Source organism: Dipodomys spectabilis, unplaced genomic scaffold, assembly GCF_019054845.1.
Source record: "Dipodomys spectabilis isolate Male_0828 unplaced genomic scaffold, ASM1905484v1 ptg000422l, whole genome shotgun sequence".
Classification (NCBI taxonomy): domain Eukaryota; kingdom Metazoa; phylum Chordata; class Mammalia; order Rodentia; family Heteromyidae; genus Dipodomys; species Dipodomys spectabilis.
The window spans coordinates 8213860-8232810 of record NW_024871099.1 but is presented as its reverse complement, the minus strand read 5'-3'; the positions used below and the strand labels follow the sequence as shown (position 1 = coordinate 8232810).

The window sequence follows — 18951 nt, the reverse complement described above, 5'->3', positions numbered from 1 at the left end:
AAACAAGCAAACGGGGTGTTCTCATCCAACGTTTTAACAGCGGGACGCCAGGAGAGGGCGCCCGGACAGAGGCCGCAAAGCCAGGGCAGAGAGCCAGGATGCAAAACCCCAGCAGGAAGGACCCGCTCTGCCTACGGCTGGGGCTGGGCTGGGCCTGGGCGCATGGCCACGCCTGAGCTCCACGGGCTTCCCCTGCTCACAGCACCTGCCTGTACTTCCTGCCACGTGAGCGAAGGTGTGTAAGGGGACAGTGGAAAACTTTCTGGAGCAAAAATAGGGTTTTGTGTGTGTGTGTGTGTGTGTTGATGCCAGTCCTGGCTTGAACTCAGGGCCTGGGCACTGTCCCTCAGCTCTTCACCTCAAAGCTTGCTCTCTACTACTTAAGCCATAGCGCCACTTCCGGTTTTCTGGTGGTTCATTGGAGAGAAGTCTCACGGACTTTCCTGCTCAGGCTGGCTTTGAACCACAATCCTTAGATCTCAGCCTCCTGAGTAGCTAGGATTATAGGCATTAGCCATACCCAGCAAAACGAGTGTGTGTGTGTGTGTGTGTGTGTGTGTGTGTGTGAGAGAGAGAGAGAGAGAGAGAGAGAGAGAGAGAGAGAGAGAGCTGGGGCTTGAACCTAGGGCCTGAGTGCTGTCCATGAGTTTTCTGCTCAAGGCTAGCGCTCTACCACTTTTATTTTTTTTGCCAGTTCTGGGTCTTGAACTCAGGGCCTGGGCACTGTCCCTGAGCCTCTCTGTGCTCAAAGCTAGCACTCTACCACTTAAGCCACAGTGCCACTTTCAGCTTTTTCTGTGTATGTGGTGCTGAGGAATCGAACCCAGGGCTTCATGCATGCTGGGCAAGCATTTACCACTAAGCCACTTTCCCAGCCCCAAGCACTCTACCACTTTGAGCCACAGCTCCACTTCCTTTTGCTGGCTAACTGGAGAAAAGAGCCTCACAGACTTTCCTGCCCAGGCTCATTTCAAACTGGAATCCTCATAGCTCAGCTGGGGGTACAGGTTTGAGCCACCAGTACCTGGTTCTGTGTGTGTGTGTGTGTGTGTGTGTGTGTTCATTGCACCACAGGGTTTCACTGCATATGTTATGTTTTACTTGCAACATTTTTCATTGCTGCTTTCCTTCATTTCATCAGCTTTCATGAACACCCTTTATGCTGCATCCTATAGTTGCAGTGAATTTCAAATTATTCACCATCTTCCTTTTCTTCTCCTTTCCTTTATCTTTCTGGATATAATTCCACAGTTAGAATCATGTTCTGTAAGCCAGGCGCCGGTGGCTGTAATCCTAGCTACTCAGGAGGTTGAGATCTGAGGATTGAGGTTCAAAGCCAGTCCAGGCAGGAAAGTCCTTAAGACTCTTTATCTCCAATAAACCACCAGAAAACTGGAAGTGATGCTGTGGCTCAAGTGGTAGAGTACTAGTCTTGAGCTGAAGAGCTGAGGGACAGCACTCAGGTCCAGAGGTCAAGCCTCACGACCCACCCAAAAAAATCATGTTTTGTAAAAAATATATATTATATATGCAAATGTGTATACACAAATTGATGCATATAGGGACATATATAGGTACGTACTTATCCATGAATTTGTCTATTCATCTAGCTTCCACATGTGAGCAGAAGCAGGCATTTTCTTTTCTGAGCTCAGCTTGTCTCAATATGTTCAGAGTCCATGCACGCTTGCACTTTGTATAGCTGTGTGACAGTCCACGGCACTCGCGTATGAACAAAGTGGTGTCTGTGCAGCTATGCCCTTCCCCCCACCCCCACCCCCACTGTCGACTCTCGGATGTGGAATGGCGGGGTTATGGGTCAGGTCTGGGGAGAGCATTTCTGTTTAGCTGTGACTGCTCATTGTGGGTTGGTTTATTTCCATTCTCATGTTCTCACGAGGGGCTGGGAAGATGGCTCAGTGGTAGAGTGCTTGCCTTGCATGCATGAGGCCCTGGGTTTGATTCCTCAGCACCATCTAAGCAGAAAAAGCTGGAAGTGGCGCTGTAGCTCAAGTGGTAGAGCGCTCGCCTTGAGCTGAAGAGCTGAGGGACAGTGCCCGGGCCCAGAGTTCAGGCCCCACTACGGACAAAAAAAGAAGAAGAAAAAAAGGAAAAAGAGTCTCATGGACTTTCTTGCCCGGGCTGGCTTTGAACCTTGATCCTCAGATCTCAGCCTCCTGAGTAACTAGGATTACAGGTGTGAGCCACCTGCACTGTCTTTTTTTTTTTTTTTTCCTTCCAGTGTGGGCTCTCTAAGCTAGAAACTATCTCAGCTGCAGCCCAGCCCTACCTGACAGGTCCCGTTGTGTTGTGTTCTCATTTAAACTTCAAATTTTCCTCCCTGGCTAACTGATTGAAAGCTGTTGGGAAGCCGTGTGTCTGTGTGATTTCTCTGGTTTCTTTTGCTCTTGTTCCACTTTTTTCCATTGGGCCCTGAGAGCGCCCGGGGAATTATTTATGACTTGTCTCCTGGCCAACAATGTGACGTCCGGGACCGTGCCAGGGCCCGGAGGGAGCGCCTGCGCACACTGCACGGATGGACATGGCGTCCATCCAGCATCCCTGAGCTTCTGCACTCAAGGCTGGCACTGTACCACTTGAGCCACGGTTCCATTTCTGCCTTTTTGCTGACTAATTAGAGATAAGACACTCATGGACTTTCCTGCCCATACTAGCTTCCAACTGCGATCCTCAGATCTCAGCCTGAGCTGCTAGGATGGCAGGCAGAGGCCGCCAGCGTGGGGCTCGTGTGTTTATTTGCTGTGTGACTCCTGCGATATGGAATGCAGGCCTGGGCCTCACTGTGGGTGTGGGCAGGTGGTGAGACTGGAGCTCTGGTTGAAGCCTTTCCTGCACTCTGCATGCCCCGCTGTGGCTCATCTGATAAGCCTGCGGGTGAGACCCCACGCAGAACCCTGCCCATCCGGGGCACGTGTGAGGCTGCTTTTCACTGTGGATCCCTCTGGTGGGTGTGGAAGCCTGAGTCCGGCAGAGGAGCTGCAGCTTCGGATGTATACGGTCTCTCCCGGGATGTCCCTGTGCCCCCCAGTCATGCTCGTGTGCATTCTCTATAGTGGGAACTCGCTGAAGGCCACCAGAGCCCACTCACATCATAGGGTCTGTGGGACCCCATCGCCGTGGACCCACTGGTGGGCATGATGACTAGAGAAACCACGGAATGGGTTGTCGCATCTCTCACGTCTGTGGGCTTCCTCTCCCACCAGGGCTCCCTCCGGGGAACCTAGCTGAACACGAGGGGCCCATGTGGCGCACACTGCCCAGCTCCGTGGGGTCTCCTACCACATGTGACCTGGAGGCTGGGGGGGCCCATTGTCATTTCTCAGTGGAAAGCCAGCCACGAGAGTCTTTCCCACAGAACTGCAGAACCCAGCTAGCTCCCGTATCACCTGTTGCCAGCCTGGGGAGCAGAAAAGATCTTCATGTGGTAGGGGCCTTCATCCCACCTCCTGGACAACCTCCATCTCCCTGAGGTGCTCGTCTCCTAAAATAAGGAGAATTTGGAGATTGCAGCAGAGCTGGGGCTCAAGTGGTAGCACTCTAGCCGTGAGGCCCCAAAAGCTCAGGGACAACATCCAGGCCCTGAATTCAAATACTAGGTCCAGTACATAGGAAAAAACTCATTTCAAACCAAATCTCTCAAGCTGGGCACTGGTGGCTCACAACTGTCATCCTAGCACCTTGGGAGGCTGAGCCAGAGAACTCTGCTGAAAGCCAGCTGGAAAAGGATAACTTGTGACACATTTATTTTTTTTTGAGGGGGGGATCCGGTCATGGGGCCTGAACTCTGGGCCTGGGCGCTGTCCCTCAGCTCTTCAGCTCAAGGCTAGCGTTCTACCACTTGAGCCACAGCACCACTTCTGCTTTTTCTTTTTACTTATGTGGTGCTGAGGAATTGAACCCAGGGCCTCAGGCATGCAAGGCAAGCGCTCTACCACTGAGCCACCTTCCCAGCCCCCGTGTGAGACTTTTAATTCCAATTAACCATCAAAAAGCCAGAAGTGGAGCTGTGGCTAAAATGGTAGAGTGCTAGCCTTGGGCCAAGAAGCTTAGGGACAGAACTTAGGCCCTGAGTTCAAGCCCTAGGACAGGCACCAAAAAAAAAAAATTCTTTTTTTTTTTTTTTTGTCCTTCATGGGGCTTGAACTCTGGGCCTGGGCGCTGTCCCTCAGCTCTTTAGCTCAAGGCGAGCGCTCTACCACTTGAGCCACAGCACCACTTCCAGTTTTCTAGTGGTTTATTGGAGATAGGAGTCTCATGGTCTTTCCTGCCCGGGCTGGCTTTGAACCGTGATCCTCAGATCTCAGCCTCCTGAGTAGCGAGGATGACAGGCGTGAGCCACCGGCGCCCGGCTTGTACTTTTATTTTTTAACCCCAGTGCTGGGGATGAAACTCAAGGCCTTAACACCTGCTAGGAATGTGCTCTGCCTCGGAGCCACGCCCCTACACCAAGGTCACGCCCCCAAGGAAGCCACGCCCCTCAGACCACATCCAGGTAACACCAGGCTCCCCACACCAAAGCCTTGTCCCATGTGACACCACGCCCCTCGAAGCCACGCCCCCAGCCCTTCCCCACAGAAATCCCTGAAAGAGTTCTAGCCACACCCTCCTCACAGGTGCTGCTGTCCAGCCATAGGCCCTGCCTCACCCAGACAGAACCTTCCAGAAGGTCTCCACCATCACATCTTCATAAGACTTTCTCCAGGCAGCAGCCAGCCACCACAGCTCCTCTTTGCTGAAGACCACATCTATGTCCCTGATGTCATCACCTCCTGCCACGGCAAACACATGCCTGGGTCACATGCAGTGGCCACTGGGAAAGAATGTGTGGTCAGCCCTTCCTGGTGCTGAGAGAGGACACTCAACTTTCCTGTCACCTGCTACACAGGTGACTCCACTTATCTAACAACTGTCCACTTAGACAATGAAAATTGCAATGGTAATGAGTATGCAACCTCAAAATGATGCACATTAGCAGGGCACCAGTGGCTCACGCCTGTAATCCTTGCTACTCAGAAGGCTGAGCTCTGGGAATCACAGTGCATAGCCAGCTCGGGCAGGAAAGTCCAGGAGACTTCAAATAACCACCAAAAAAGCAGGAATTGGAGGTGTGGTTCAAGTGGTAGAGAACCAGCCATGAGCAGAAAAGGCTAAGGGACAGGACTCAGGCCCTGAGTTCAAACCCATGTAGCAGCACAAAGCAAAAAGAATAAAAAGAGATGTATGGTGTAAGGTAGGCATGGTGACACATACCTATAATCCAGGCTATCTTCCCCACAATGGCTACAAATAGATCATTAGGATGGCATATGAAAAGGGGACAAAAGAAAATGGTTTTTCATAGGAGAAATGGCAAAACTCGAGACTTTCTTCTTAAGTGTTTTTATTTATTATTTTTTGTCAGTCGTGGGACCTGAACTCTGGGCCTGGGCGCTGTCCCTCAGCTCTTCAGCTCAAGGCTAGCACTCTACCACTTGAGCCACGGCACCACTTCCGGCTTTTTCTGAGTAGTTTATTGGCGATAAGATTCTCACAGACTTTCCTGCCTAGGCTGGCTTCAAACCGTCATCCTCAGATCTCAGCCTCCTGAGTAACTAGGATGATAGGCATGAGCCACTGGTACCTGGACCTCCACTTCTTCCTTATATCACCTGATGCAGGTAAGGGTTTGTGAAGTTTCCCTTTAAGTGTAGGAACTCTTCGCTTAGGGTCCTTGACTTTGACCGCAGAATAAGAATTTCTGGACTAGTCGCGATGGTTAAGACAATTTGGCAGTGCTTTATTGAGTAAATATGCAAGGAGGCAAGCAGACAGATAAGCAGAAGGGCAGGGCCACACTCTTAATGAGTGTGGGTGCTCTCACAGGGAGATAGACCCACAGCTCTTTGGCTGTTAGGGTATTCATATGGAAAGGGTAGGAGGTCTGACAGGGGTTTCAGCTTTGCTCTGATCACTCCTGGTGTACTTTCTGAGTTTCTGGACGGTTGGGTCATCTCTTCCAGGTAAGAATGCATCTTATAAAACAGATCCTATCCTTGAGATAAGGCACCCTGCATTTCAAGTGGGAGATGGCTTGAGTTTGGGGGAAGCATACATCCTGTTAGGAAACAATGTATCCTGTTGTCTCTCTTAGAAGCAAAGATGGCACTTCTATGTTTCTAAATACCATGTTCTTGAGTTGCCTTCACCAGGCCTCATTTTCCTCAAATTATACTGCCTTGTTTCCCCCTAAATGACTTCAGTCCCTTAATCTTTTTTTCTTTCTTTCTTTTTTCTTTTGCCAGTCTTGGGGCTTGAATTCAGGGCCTCGGCACTGTCCCTGTGCTTCTTTTGCTCAAGTCTAGCACTCTACCACTTGAGCCACAACACCACTTCCAGTTTTTTCTGTAGTACTGAGGAATCAAACCCAGGACTTGATGCATGTTAGGCAAGCACTCTATCACTAAGCCACCTTCCCAGCCTCTGGTCATCTTAAGGCAATGAATACCTCCTGTATTTGCTGTAAGCTTACCATTCCTCAATTTTCCCTAGCCTAGCCTAGCCTACCCAGCCTCACTTCTTTCCCCTCCTTCCTTCCAACCCTTCCCTCATTCATTCCCTCTTTTCCTTTCTTCCTTCCTCTTTCCCCCTCCTTCTTTCCTTCTCTCTCACTCCTCTTCTTTTTAAAGGCACTATGTAGCCCAGGCCAGCCTCAAACTCAGGACTCACTTGCCTCAGTGCCCCCTCCCCCAAGACTCAATACTTTCAACCACAAAAATGGAGAGCTGACAGGGCATGAGAAAGATGGGGGGGGGCAACAGGCTGGGTATCAGGGAGCCACAGAGACCCTCGAATACTGTGAGGTCCCCTTGGGGACTCACCAGACAACCTCCCCCATGTTAGGACCAGTTTAGCCAAAGTAACTCCATTTGGTACAAGCAGTCATTTATTTTGTAAAGCATAAGTATGAGCTGACCTTGCCTGCATCTGTTGTTTGTGCAGTAAGGGCAAGCCAACCATGTCTGTAAGAAAAAAAGGAAAAAAAAATTTCCAAAAATCAGCCAGTTCCCAGAGACTAAGCCAAACATCAAGGTCGGGACAGGCCAGGTGGAGGCATCCAATCAGTAGAAAGCACACATGTAACCCTTCTGATTTAACCAATAAGAGTAAGACTAGCTACATGCTTACAGTTAGGTTTTTTTTTTTTTTTGCAAGTACACTTTATTCACCGTAATATCAAATTTAAAACATACATGTTTTGTTCACTAAAGTTAACAGGATAATTTGGGAAGCAGAGCCTTTCTCCTTTAAATTCAGCAATGTCTAGCTGTAGAAGTATTTTAGCTGCAATAAGATACCAAAAAAGGTGTTTTCTTTGTAAATCACTGAAGTATTACATAAAATGCCTTGGCAGGTAACAATACCACTCCTATTCTATTCTATTTTATTCTATGATATCTACTTAAGATGTTATGTTCATCATCCAATCATCTCACCAGAGCATTCACATTTTAATTATGTATTCATTTTGATTGTTTGCATGCGAGAAACCAACTAACAACATTAAGCCTGTTTCTTTTGAAGCCAAGATACTTTTGCTATTTTATAAAAAGCAAAGGAGACTCATTTTTCAAGATGCTGACAGCAGAATGCTGAAGATTCATGCTTGCTGCTTCGCCTGGGCTTCTGCCTCCTTTGAACCAGGTGGAGCTGTCAATCCTAAAAAAGCATACACTGCATTATTTTCTCGGGCTTCGAAGAAGGCATCATAATCCCCACGGTACTGGCTTTCATTGAAAATCTGAGGTGGCAGGGGATGCCCTGTGGCTGGTCGACTGTTTTCAGGTACATTTTCTCTCATCCACTTCCTGTTCTCTTCATTGGCTGCAATATCTTTCTCTTCAAATCCAATTTTGTTCGCTTCTAAGAAGCCAAGCACATCCTGTTGTTTCTTCTTAATCGCCGTAGAGCCGGAGGAGGATGCAATGTACACACGGATCACCATCCTGGAAACAGCAGTAGGCAATTGACTGTTGGGGTGTTGGAGCAGCTACAGCGACGGCTGGAATCTTACAGTTAGTTTATGATTTGTGGTTTTGCCCTATAAAAGCTAGCCTGTAAGACTAGGTGGGGTGGCTTTCTCCATAGAGATGGCCCTGACTGGTCAATTTGATTCTCGACGCTTGGCTCAAAATAAAAGCTTTGCTTAACTTTTGCTTTGTGTCAGCCTCGTTCCTTTGATCTTGGACTTTATCAGATGGGGGCTCGTCCGGGATCAAATGAGGAGGACTGAGCCAGTTTGAGTGGCCCACTTTCTTTACAGGATGACCACCAGAAGGAACATTTGTCTTGGCCCAAATCTACTCTACCCAGAGTTTACTCTGGAAGTCTTTGACTTCCATTGGGACCAGATACCATACATCGTGGCCTGGCAATATCTTGTGGAAAAGCCACCATCATGGTTAAACCCTCACCTTCCCCCCTGCTAACGAGACCATTTCTCTCCCTCTGAAGCAGATCAGATCTCCAAAATCAGAACAAGAGGGGCTGGGAAGGTGGCTCAGTGGTAGAGTGCTTGCCTTGCATGCCTGAGGCCCTGGGTTCGATTCTTCAGCACCACATAAGCAGAAAAGGCTGCAAGTGGTGTTGTCTCTCAAGTGGTAAAGTGCTAGCCTTATGCTGAATAGCTAAGGGACAGCACCTAGGCCCAAAGTTCAGGCCCCATGACCAAAAGAAAGAAAGAAAGAAAAGAAAAGGAAACAAAATCAGGACAAGAAGAAAAATCTAAAAAGACTGTTCTGCCCCTATCAACATAGAGGATCTGGACCCCCCACCTTACTCTTCCTCTAGACTCAACCCCCAACCCTGTCCTCCTCTTACTATCTCACGCCATACTCGCTCAGGATCTGCACATGGGGCTGCCGATCGCGGGGATTCCCCTTGCCCCGGTCTCTCACCCTCTCCTTTTCCTACCCCACACCCCGGTCCCTCTCCTTCCCCTTCTTCCCTCTATCCTCCTCTGCCACCTTGTTCCCCTTCGTTTCCAACGGCGCTGATTGCTGCCTCTTTGCGAGGTTGCTCCACCGGACAGCAGAGGGCACCCTCACCTGATCATATTCCTTTCTCTTCTTCTGACATCTATAATTGGAAAGCTCAGCATTAAGTCTTTCTCTGCCCACCCCCAGGACTTGATTAGTCTCTTGGAAACTGTCTTCCTTACCCAGCAGCCTGCCGGGGTGGACATCCAGCAGCTTCTTATGGCCCTCTTTAACGCGGAGGAGAGGGATCACATTATGAGGGAAACACATAAGGTGATAGCTGAGAGGTTAGGACGAGTCCCCCAGAGAATGGAAGTCTACTGCCCCAAAGAACCCCCTGACTGGGGCCCAAACACCAATGAAGGTAAGGAGAGCCTCCATGTCTACCGCCAGACTCTGTTGGGGGGACTCCGTGAGGCTGCAAGGAGGCCCATAAATCTATCTAAGATTAGCACAGTGACTCAAGGTAAGGATGAGTCCCCCGGCGGGGGAAGGGGGGAAGTGAGGGGGGAGTTTTTCTGGAGAGGCTCCTGGAGGCCTATAAAATGTATAGCCTGATCGACCCTGAGGCCCCCGAAAATCTGAGAACCATTAACCTTGCCTTAACTAGCCAGTCGGCCCCAGACATAAGGAAGAAGCTTCAGAAGATTGAGGGGTTTGAAGGGAAAAAAAAAACTGAGTTAGTGGGCATAGCAAAATAGGTGTTCAACAACAGGAATGTACAAGAGGATAAGAGACAGTATAAAAGGCTTGAAAAGGCTCTGGCATTACATGAGGTGGAAAAGAATCAGGGAAAAAGAGGTCAGTCTAAAGGAAAAAGGCAGGTAGGAGATGGATAGTGGAGGGAAAAGCCTAAGGGCAGGAAGAACACTCGGGAGGACTTAGATTCAGATCAGTGTGCTTTCTGCAAGGAAAAGGGACCCTGGGCCAAGGAGTGCCCTAAAAAGGAAATGACAATACTGGCCAACAGAGACTAAGGGGGCCATGGTTCGGAGCCCCTCCCCAAACCTCGGGTTAAGATTGAGGTGGAGGGGGGGCTGGGAAGGTGGCTCAGTGGTAGAGCGCTTGCTTTGCATGCTTGAGGCCCCGGGTTTGACTCCTCAGCACCACATAAGCAGAAAAAAAAAAGCCAGAAGTGGCGCTGTGGCTCGAGTGGTAGAGCACTAGCCTTGAAGTGAAGAACCAAGGGACAGCGCCCAGGCCCAGAGTTCAGGCCCACGACCAGACCCCCCCCAAAAAAAAAAAAAAGATTGAGGTGGAGGGAAAATCAATTGACTTTTTGGTGGACACGGGAGCCCAATTTTCATCATTACTAAAGCCTATAACAAAACTATCTGGAGAAAAGATCTGAGTACGAGGGGCAAATGACACAGAAAGACATCAATGGACAACTGAAAGGACTTTAAATTTAGCCTCGGGAATCAGGTTGTAAAACAATGGCTACTGTCGGGACCTCATCCCACGCTGACCTCCATATTTGGGTAACCCAAGGGCCATGCCAAACTTCTGCTTGGAGGGTAAGGCCGGACACCTCTTGTACTAAATTAAACATTGTAATAACAAATCCCAGAGACCTGCTTTGGAAATATGGCATAAAACTTGTGGTCTCAGATACTATAAAGGTGGCAAAGACAGTGGTGGGATGTTCACGATCCAAACGTTAAAACTATAAAACCACCCTGACCTATAGGGCCAAATCCGGTCCCAAATTCCCCAAGGTCATCAGAACCAACACAGGCTCCCACCACCTCGCCCCACATAAGTCCAGTATTGGTGATAATCACACCGCTGAAGTTCTACTTCCGTTGGTAAAGTCAATGTTAGCTTTGTAAATGCTTCAGACCCCAACATTACTCGAGGCTGTGGTTATGCTTAAATCCTCAGCCTCTATATTATATTAAAATAGAAACTAACCTGACCATAGAGACTCAAAAAGGCCAAATTAAAAATGAGAGTTCTTATGACTCATGTAAATGGGAAAAGGTGCCCAGGCTAACCTTAGGGGATCTAAAAGAAAAGGGACTCTGCCTGACAACAAAGACGGGGAAAATGAGCCTCCCCATAGCGAGACCTATGTCACACCATAATAGTCCCTACTGTTCCAACTAACTTCCTTAAGGCCCACACAGGGACTTGGTTTACTTGCAACTCGGGAATTGCACCATGTCTTAACCTTGCTTTGTTTAAAAACTCTTCCTGGAATGAGCTCTGTATAACTGCCCACATTCTTCCCCAAGTAGACTATTAGGGAGGACCCAAAGGATTCCAACATCTTACTGCTGGGATGGGACGGACACAAAGTGCAATTCCCATCCTGATTCCCGCGCTAGTTGTGGTGGGGATAGCAGGGTCCATGGCAGTAGATACAGCAGCTTTTTTTTTTTTTTTTTTTTGGTCCAGTCGTGGGGCCTGAACTCTGGGCCTGGGCGCTGTCCCTCAGCTCTTCAGCTCAAGGCTAGTGCTCTACCACTTCAGCCATAGCGCCACTTCCAGCTTTTTTCTTTTTGCTTATGTGGTGCTGAGGAATCGAACCCAGGGCCTCAAGCATGCAAGGCAAGCGCTCTACCACTGAGCCACCTTCCCAGCCCCAACAGCAGCTTTAATAAAGGAAACAGTAGATTTTGAGACCCTTGGATCTCAGGTAGATGCTGACTTACACCACAGGCATGAAAATTTAGACAAGGTAACTGATTCTTTGAGCTCTTTAGCTGGAGTAGTATTACAATTCAGAAGAGGACTTGACATATTGTTTCTAGAAAAGGGGGGACTTGCAGGGCCTTGGTGGCTCACGCCTGTAATCCTAACTACTCAGGAGGCTGAGCCCGGGGAAGGAAACTCCGTGAGACTCTTATCTCCAATAAACCACTCAGAAAACCAGAAGTGGCGCTCAAGTGGTAGAGCGCTAGCCTTGAGCTGAAGAGTGGAGGGACAGTGCCCAGGCCCAGAGTTCAAGCCCCATAACTGACAAAAAAAAAAGAAAAAGAAAAAGGGGGGCTCTGTGTAGGCCTGGGGGGAAATTTGGGGGGGGTTACATGGGGGTCATCAAAAACAGTTTGGCAGCTATCAAAAAAAGACTAGATAAATGCAAACAATGGCACAAAAACTCTCAAGGATGGTATAAAAGCTTATTCAGCTGGTCCCCATGATGACATCCCTAATATCAGCAATAGCTGGACTCCTGGTCGTATTAATACTAATATTGCTTTATGACCTCTGTATTATAAATACCTTAATGTCATTTGTATAAAAGAAACTTGGAGTGGTAAAAATGTTAGTCCTACAGGCCCAGTATAACCCCTTACAACAGGACATAAAATTGGCTGAAGAAGCCGGGCGCTGGTGGCTCACACCTGTAATCCTAGCTACTCAGGAGGCTGAGATCTGAGGATCGCGGTTCAAAGCCAGCCCGGGCAGGAGAGACCGTGAGACTCCTATCTCCAATAAACCACCAAAAAACCGGAAGTGGCGCTGTAGCTCAAGTGGTAGAGCACTCGCCTTGAGCTGAAGAGCTGAGGGGCAGCGCCCAGGCCCAGAGTTCAAGCCCCACGACCGACAAAAAAAAAAAAAATTGGCTGAAGAGTCAAGGCATTGACTCAGTTTCAAAGATAAGGGTGGAAAGTTAGGACCAGTTTAGTCAAAATAACTCCATTTTGTACAAGCAGCCATTTAGTTTGTAAAGCATAAGTATGAGCTGGCCTTGCCTGCATCTGTTGTTTGTGCAGTAAGGGCAAGCAAACCCTGTCTGTAAGAAAAAAAAAAGGGGGGGGGAGGGAATTCCCAAAAATGGCTAGTTCCCAGAGATAAAGCCATAAAGCAAGATCGGGATAGGCCAGGTGGTGGTGAAGGGTTAAAGTTTTGAGGCAGTGATTACTTGTTGCTTGTTCTAGCAGAGCAACAGGTGGTGGTAATCCAAACACCTGGTTGGTTGTGTGCCTTTATAAACCCTGAAAATCTTTAGCTCGGGGCTCTCCTCCTAGGCTCCTCTGTGTCGGAGTGTAGGACGAGGCCCGAGCTTCAGTCTGTTTAAATAAAACCTTAAAACAGCGGTAGAGTCTGACTCTGGGTGGTCTTCTTGGTGGGGATCCTGCGACCTGGGCACAACAGAGGCATCCAATCAGGAGAAAGCACATATGTAACCCTTCTGTTTTAACCAATAAGAGTAAGATTAGCTACATGCTTACAGTTAGTTTATGATTTGTGGTTTTGCCCTATAAAAGCTAGCCTGTAAGACTAGGCAGGTGGCTCTCTCCATAGAGATGGCCCTGACTGGTCAGTTTGATTCTCCATGCTTGGCGCGGAATAAAAGCTTTGCTTAACTTTGGCTTTGTGTCAGCCTCGTTCCTTGGATCACCGACCTCATCACACACCTCCCCACCCCACCCCCCAAAAAAGAGCTTCCTTCTGTGAGAGGGCTGGCGACTGCCCCCTTGCCCTTCCACCCCACACACCACGGCTGGCCAGGTCATCGCCTACCGGTGACCCCGACTGCGAGAGCCTTGCTGACCCCACGACCGGGTCCTAAATATTCAAAGAAACTGCGAGCTCCCCGAGGCTGCTCACCCCTCAGAAAGGATCCCAGGAAGTGCCTGGGCGGCGAGGGGAGGAAGGAACTACAGTTCCCAGAATTCCACACGCCACCACCCGTTGTCCCGCCCACCCCCCCTTCGGGCGGGAGTGCAAACAACGGCAGGTTTCCCAGAAGCCCCTAGGAGAGCAGGCTTTGGATTCTTGTCCTCACACTGCTGATGCCAATATTTTATTAATATAATATAATAATAGCTATACTGTATAATTATAATATATTATATTATATGCAAATATATTATATTAATTCTTCCAGCCAATATATTTTATTAATATAATATAATAATAGCTATATTGTAAAATTATAATATATTATATTATATGCAAATATATTATATTAATTCTTCCAGTGTAGCAAGTACCCAAACCGAGCTTTTCCGGGGGCGGAAGTGCTCCAAGCCACCGGAAGAGGCGGGACTACGGTTCCCAGGACCCTCTGTAAGGCCTTCCCTCCAGCCTGCTCTTCTTTTCTGTAGCATTAGCAGGTGCAATCTAAAGGCTTGTTTTCTCACTTTGCATTTTTTTTGTTTATTTTTACACAAGTCAGAAGTTGGAAATATGGAAGTAAAACACTGTTATGAAGAGAGATAATGAAAGAACGCCGCATTCGCCAGAGTAATGAAGGACAGCGTAAATTGTGGGTTTAGTATGTGGGCCTAGATTTGCCTATGGTTAAGAACAAGTGAAAAGGAGGTGCAACCCCAGCAGAATGTGAAACAAACAGCAAAATTCTCATTTCTTTTCTTTCTTTTGTTTTGGTTTGTCTTGGTTCTTTGTTGTTGTTGTTGTCAGTCGTGGGGTCTGAACTTTGGGCCTGGGCGCTGTCCCTCAGCCCTTTAGCTCAAGGCTAGCACCCTACCACTTGAGCCATAGGACCATTCCCGGCTTTTTCTGTTTATGTGGTGCTGAGGAATCGAACACAGGGTCTCATGTATGTAAGGCAAGCACTCTACCACTGAGCCACCTTCCCAGCCCATCCTCATTTCTTTTCTTTTTTTTTTTTTCAGGTGTGCTGGACACTGGTGGATCACAATTGTGCTTCTAGCTACTCAGGAAGCTGAGATCTGAGGATCAAGGTTGGAAGATTCAAGGTTTCCAGCCCTGGCAGGAAAATCTATGAGATGCTTATCTCCAGTAAACTACCAAAAAAGCTGGAAGTGGAGCTGTGACTTAGTGGTAGAGTATTAGTCTTGAGCAAAAATGCTGAGGGACAGCACCCAAACCCTAAATTCAAACCTTAGTATTGGTAGATACACAAATATCTCTGTTAGTGTCTTCCCATTGGCTGCTTTTGGTATTTCATATTTTGGTTCACCCTTTCAGACAGTAGTTTACAGTGTCAGACTGGGTTTGCTGCATTCCAAATCTAAATCATCTACACCTCTTTTCATTACAGGTTAACTAACACCAATGACCATGAATAATGCCCATGGAATTTGAGTGGGCAGAAATTAAGGAGTATTATGCAATCATCAGTTTGTTATAATATTATCATGGTTGTTTGTTCTTGCTTTAGAAACTTTATCAGTGTAAAAATAAACTTCTAGGGCTGGAGGTGTGGCTCACATGGTACAGTGCTTGCCTAGCATGCACAAGGCTATAGGTTTAATTCTTAGTACTGAAAAGAAAAACGGTTATTAAGATCTAATGGCTTTGTGACCTACGTGTGTTAAGATGCTAAAATAATAAAATAAAGTACTAACCCTATTAGACATCTATCAAGTAGGAAAAACAGGGGCTGGAGGTGTGATTCAGATGACAGAGTGCATGCCTAGCAAGCATGAGGCCCTGAGTTCAACCCCCAATGTGGAGGAAGAAGAAGAAGAGGAAGGAAGAATGAGAAGGAGGAGCAGGAAGAAGAGGAATGGAAGGAAGGAAGGAAAGAAAGAAAGAGGGGCTGGGAAGGTGGCTCAGTGGTAGAGCGCTTGCCTTGCATGCCTGAGGTCCTGGGTTTAATTCCTCAGCACCAATAAGAAAAAAGAAAAAAAGCCGGAAGTGGCGCTGTGGCTCAAGTGGTAGAGCGCTAGCCTTGAGCTGAAGAGCTGAGGGACAGCACTCAGGCTCAGAGTTCAGGCCCCACAACCAGACCAAAAAAAAAAAGAAAAGAAAGAAAGAAAGAGGGGGGGGGGAGGATGGGAAGGGATGGGAAGGGGAAACAAAGGAGGAGGCTACAATGCTTGATAAGAAATGTACTCATTGGGCTGGGAAGTTGGCTCAGTGGTAGAGCGCTTGCGTTGCATGCCTGAGGCCCTGGGTCCTATTCCTCGGCACCATATAAGCAAAAAGAAAAAAGCCGGAAGTGCCGCTGTGGCTCAAGTGGTAGAGTGCTAGCCTTGAGCTGAAGAGCTGAGGGACAGCGCCCAGGCCCAGAGTTCAGGCCCCAAGACCGGACCCAAAAAAAAAAGAAAAGAAAAGAAAAAAGAAAGCTGGAAGTGGTGCTGTGGCTCACGAGGTAGAGCACTAGCCTTGAGCTGAAGAGCTGAGGGACAGTGCCCAGGCTCAGAGTTCAGGCCCCACGACTGGCAAAAAAAAAAATGTACTCATTATCTTGCCCATGTAATTATAACCCCTCTGTACAGTATTTTCACAATAAAAAAAAAGAAAGAGAGAAAGAAAGAAAGAAAAGATGACAACTGAACCTCCATTCTTCAGAGGCCCTGAGCTGAAACTATGGAAGCAGGAAGAGTAATTTGGATCATAACATGTTCTGGGATTATTCCAGGAAGTGAGAGCTGATGGGAGGGGCAGAGATTTGGGCCAGATGATAGAACAGAGGGTGAGGATGCCTCTTGTCTAAGAACCATTGCACCAGACGAGGTTAAGCAAGTAAGGTAGATTCTATTCAGGATTATTGTCATAAGACAGGGAGACTAAACTCAACTCCCTGGTAACCACCATTAGGAGGGTCTTTCACTAGTGGAAAGTATGGGGCGGGGGGTGGGTAATAGGAAAGGGTGGCCCACAAAACATATCCTGAGAGGCCAAAGTTTATCTCTCTGATAAGGCCACTGTGTCAGTTCCTGCTTGCTTATCCAAGTTAAGCTGTTACCTCCCACCATGTCTGGCGATTCTATCACCAAAGACTTGGCTCCCCAGTCTTGGAGAAAAGTTGAAAAGAAAGCTAGCTAGAGGACTGCAGATAAGTCTCTCCATTTCCAAGGGGTGGAGAAAGAAAGGACAAAGTCAAGTTTTCTCAAATGAGGGTTGTATGGGTCTGTGTTCTGTGATGGTGACTGAATCTATAGTCATTATATAGATCATTTATAAAGAATAAATGTATCCGGGTGCCAGTGGCTCATGCCTGTCATCCTAGCTACTCAGGAGGCTGAGATCTGAGGATCATGGTAAAGTCAGCCAAGGCAAGAAAGTCCATGAGACTCTTTATCTCCAATGAACCACCACAAAACTAGAAGTGGTGCTGTGGCTCAAGTGGTAGAGCGCTAGCCTTGAGCTGAAGAACTCAGGGACAGTGCCCAGGCCCAGGGTTCAAGCCCCACAACCAACAAAAACAAAAAACCCGAAGTGGTACTATGGTTCAAGTGGTAGAGCATTAACCTTGAGCACAGAGAGATTCAGAGACAGTGCCCAGGCCCTGAGTTCAAGCCCCACCACTGGGGGGAAAAAAAGTCTCATGGACTTTTCTGCCTTCAAACTTCAGTCCTCAGAACTCAGCCTCCTGAGTAGCTAGGTGTGAGACACTGGTGTTGACAACTAGCCTTCCTTTGACTGGTTAATTTTGAGATAGGTTCTCACTTCCTAGTGCATGCCTAGACTGTGATACACCTATATTTTAGGCTTCCTGCTAAGATGGCAGGAGAGGGGAATGGCACTCACATGTAAGCTCAGGCTGGCCTCAAACCACGATCCCACCAATCTCAGCCTCCCAATTAGTGAAGATTACTGGTGTGAGCCACTGGCACCGACTTTGCTGTATCTTTTCTGTGTTCATTCTGCCTCAGCCTCCCAAGTGCTGGGATCACAGGCATGCGCCACTGTGCCTAGCTTCCGGCGGCGCCTTAAGATGACAGAGGGTAGCCAGGCATCGGCGGCTCACACCTGTCATCCTAGCTACTCAGGAAGCTGCGATCTGAGGATGGCAGTTCGAAGCCAGCCAGGGCAGGAAAGTCTGTGAGACTCTTATCTCCAGTGAACCACCAGAAAACCAGAAGTGGCACTGTGGCTCAAATGATAGAGCACTAGCCTTGAGCTGAAAAGCTCAGGGACCAGGGACAGCGCCCAGGCCCAGAGTTCAAGCCCCACAACTGATCAAAAAAAAAGATGGTGGAGTTCATCAGGGGTGAGACAAAGCAAGTACTCTAGCTCAGCTTTCTTCTCCTAAAGCCACTAATTCCATGCTGCCGGCCCCATCCTGAGGACCTCATCTCATCCTAATTACCCTCCCAAGGTGTCACCTCTAAAGACCAGCCACATATTGATGGGGGGGGGGGGGGGAGTCATGTTTCCAAATTAAGAACTTGGGGGGAGAGGGAGACATGTTCAAACCCTAGCAGTCCTCTAAGAAATTGGAGGCCAAGAGGCCTGCAATCAAGGAGAAAACTGTGCAAAACACATTCCACTTCAGAGGACCCTTAGTTCGGCTGATATGATGACTACATCCTGCCCAGGTGTGTGGGTCATGACCCCCAGATCTCGGCACGTGCTCAGGGCTCTTCCTGCCCGGTAATAGGAGAGTGAGTCTGACTCCAAGCAGCAGATGACCCAGCTCAAGAGTCTGAGCCTCCCCGATCTACCTGCGTGTGTCAGGGAGGGTTAGGGCGATTCCTCTAGCTGCCTGTCCTGTCTCCTACCTCTCCTCCACATTTGCTTCCATTCTCTTTGCATCCCATGTGTACGACACAATGTTTTGTTTATTCTATTGCACACAGGGGTGGGGTGGGGTGGCTCGGTGGTAGAGCAGAGGGTTCCCGGCATTCCATCCCTACTACCACAAAATAATGATAATAATAATTTCACATATGACTGCTTGCCTACACGTAAGCAGTCTATAAAATGTTTTAAAGATTTTCTTTGTGTGTGAGCTGGGTGCTTGTGGCTCACAGCAGTCATCCTAGCTACTCAAGAGGCTGAGATCTGGGCTGGACAGGTAGCTCAGTGGTAGAGTGCTTGCCTTGCATGCATGAGGCCCTGGGTTCAATTCCTCAGCACCACATAAGCAGAAAAGGCTGGAAGTGGTGCTGTGGCTCAAATGGTAGAGCGCCAGCCTTGAGCTGAAGAGCTGAGGGACAGTGCCCAGGCCCAGAGTTCAGACCCCATGACCAGCAAAAAAGAAAAAAAAGAGGCTGAGATCTGAGTATCACCGATCAAAGCCAGC

General features: G+C 48.3%; 1 protein-coding gene across 1 annotated transcript; it reads right to left on the bottom strand.

The window, feature by feature from the left end:
- Window positions 1–7437: 7437 nt before the first annotated feature.
- On the bottom strand, window positions 7438–8085 carry LOC122097588 (SH3 domain-binding glutamic acid-rich-like protein). The gene has a single exon (XM_042668176.1). It carries the CDS (start codon window positions 8000–8002, stop codon window positions 7658–7660), a length of 345 nt encoding a protein of 114 aa, XP_042524110.1. The 5' UTR covers window positions 8003–8085; the 3' UTR covers window positions 7438–7657.
- Window positions 8086–18951: the final 10866 nt, after the last annotated feature.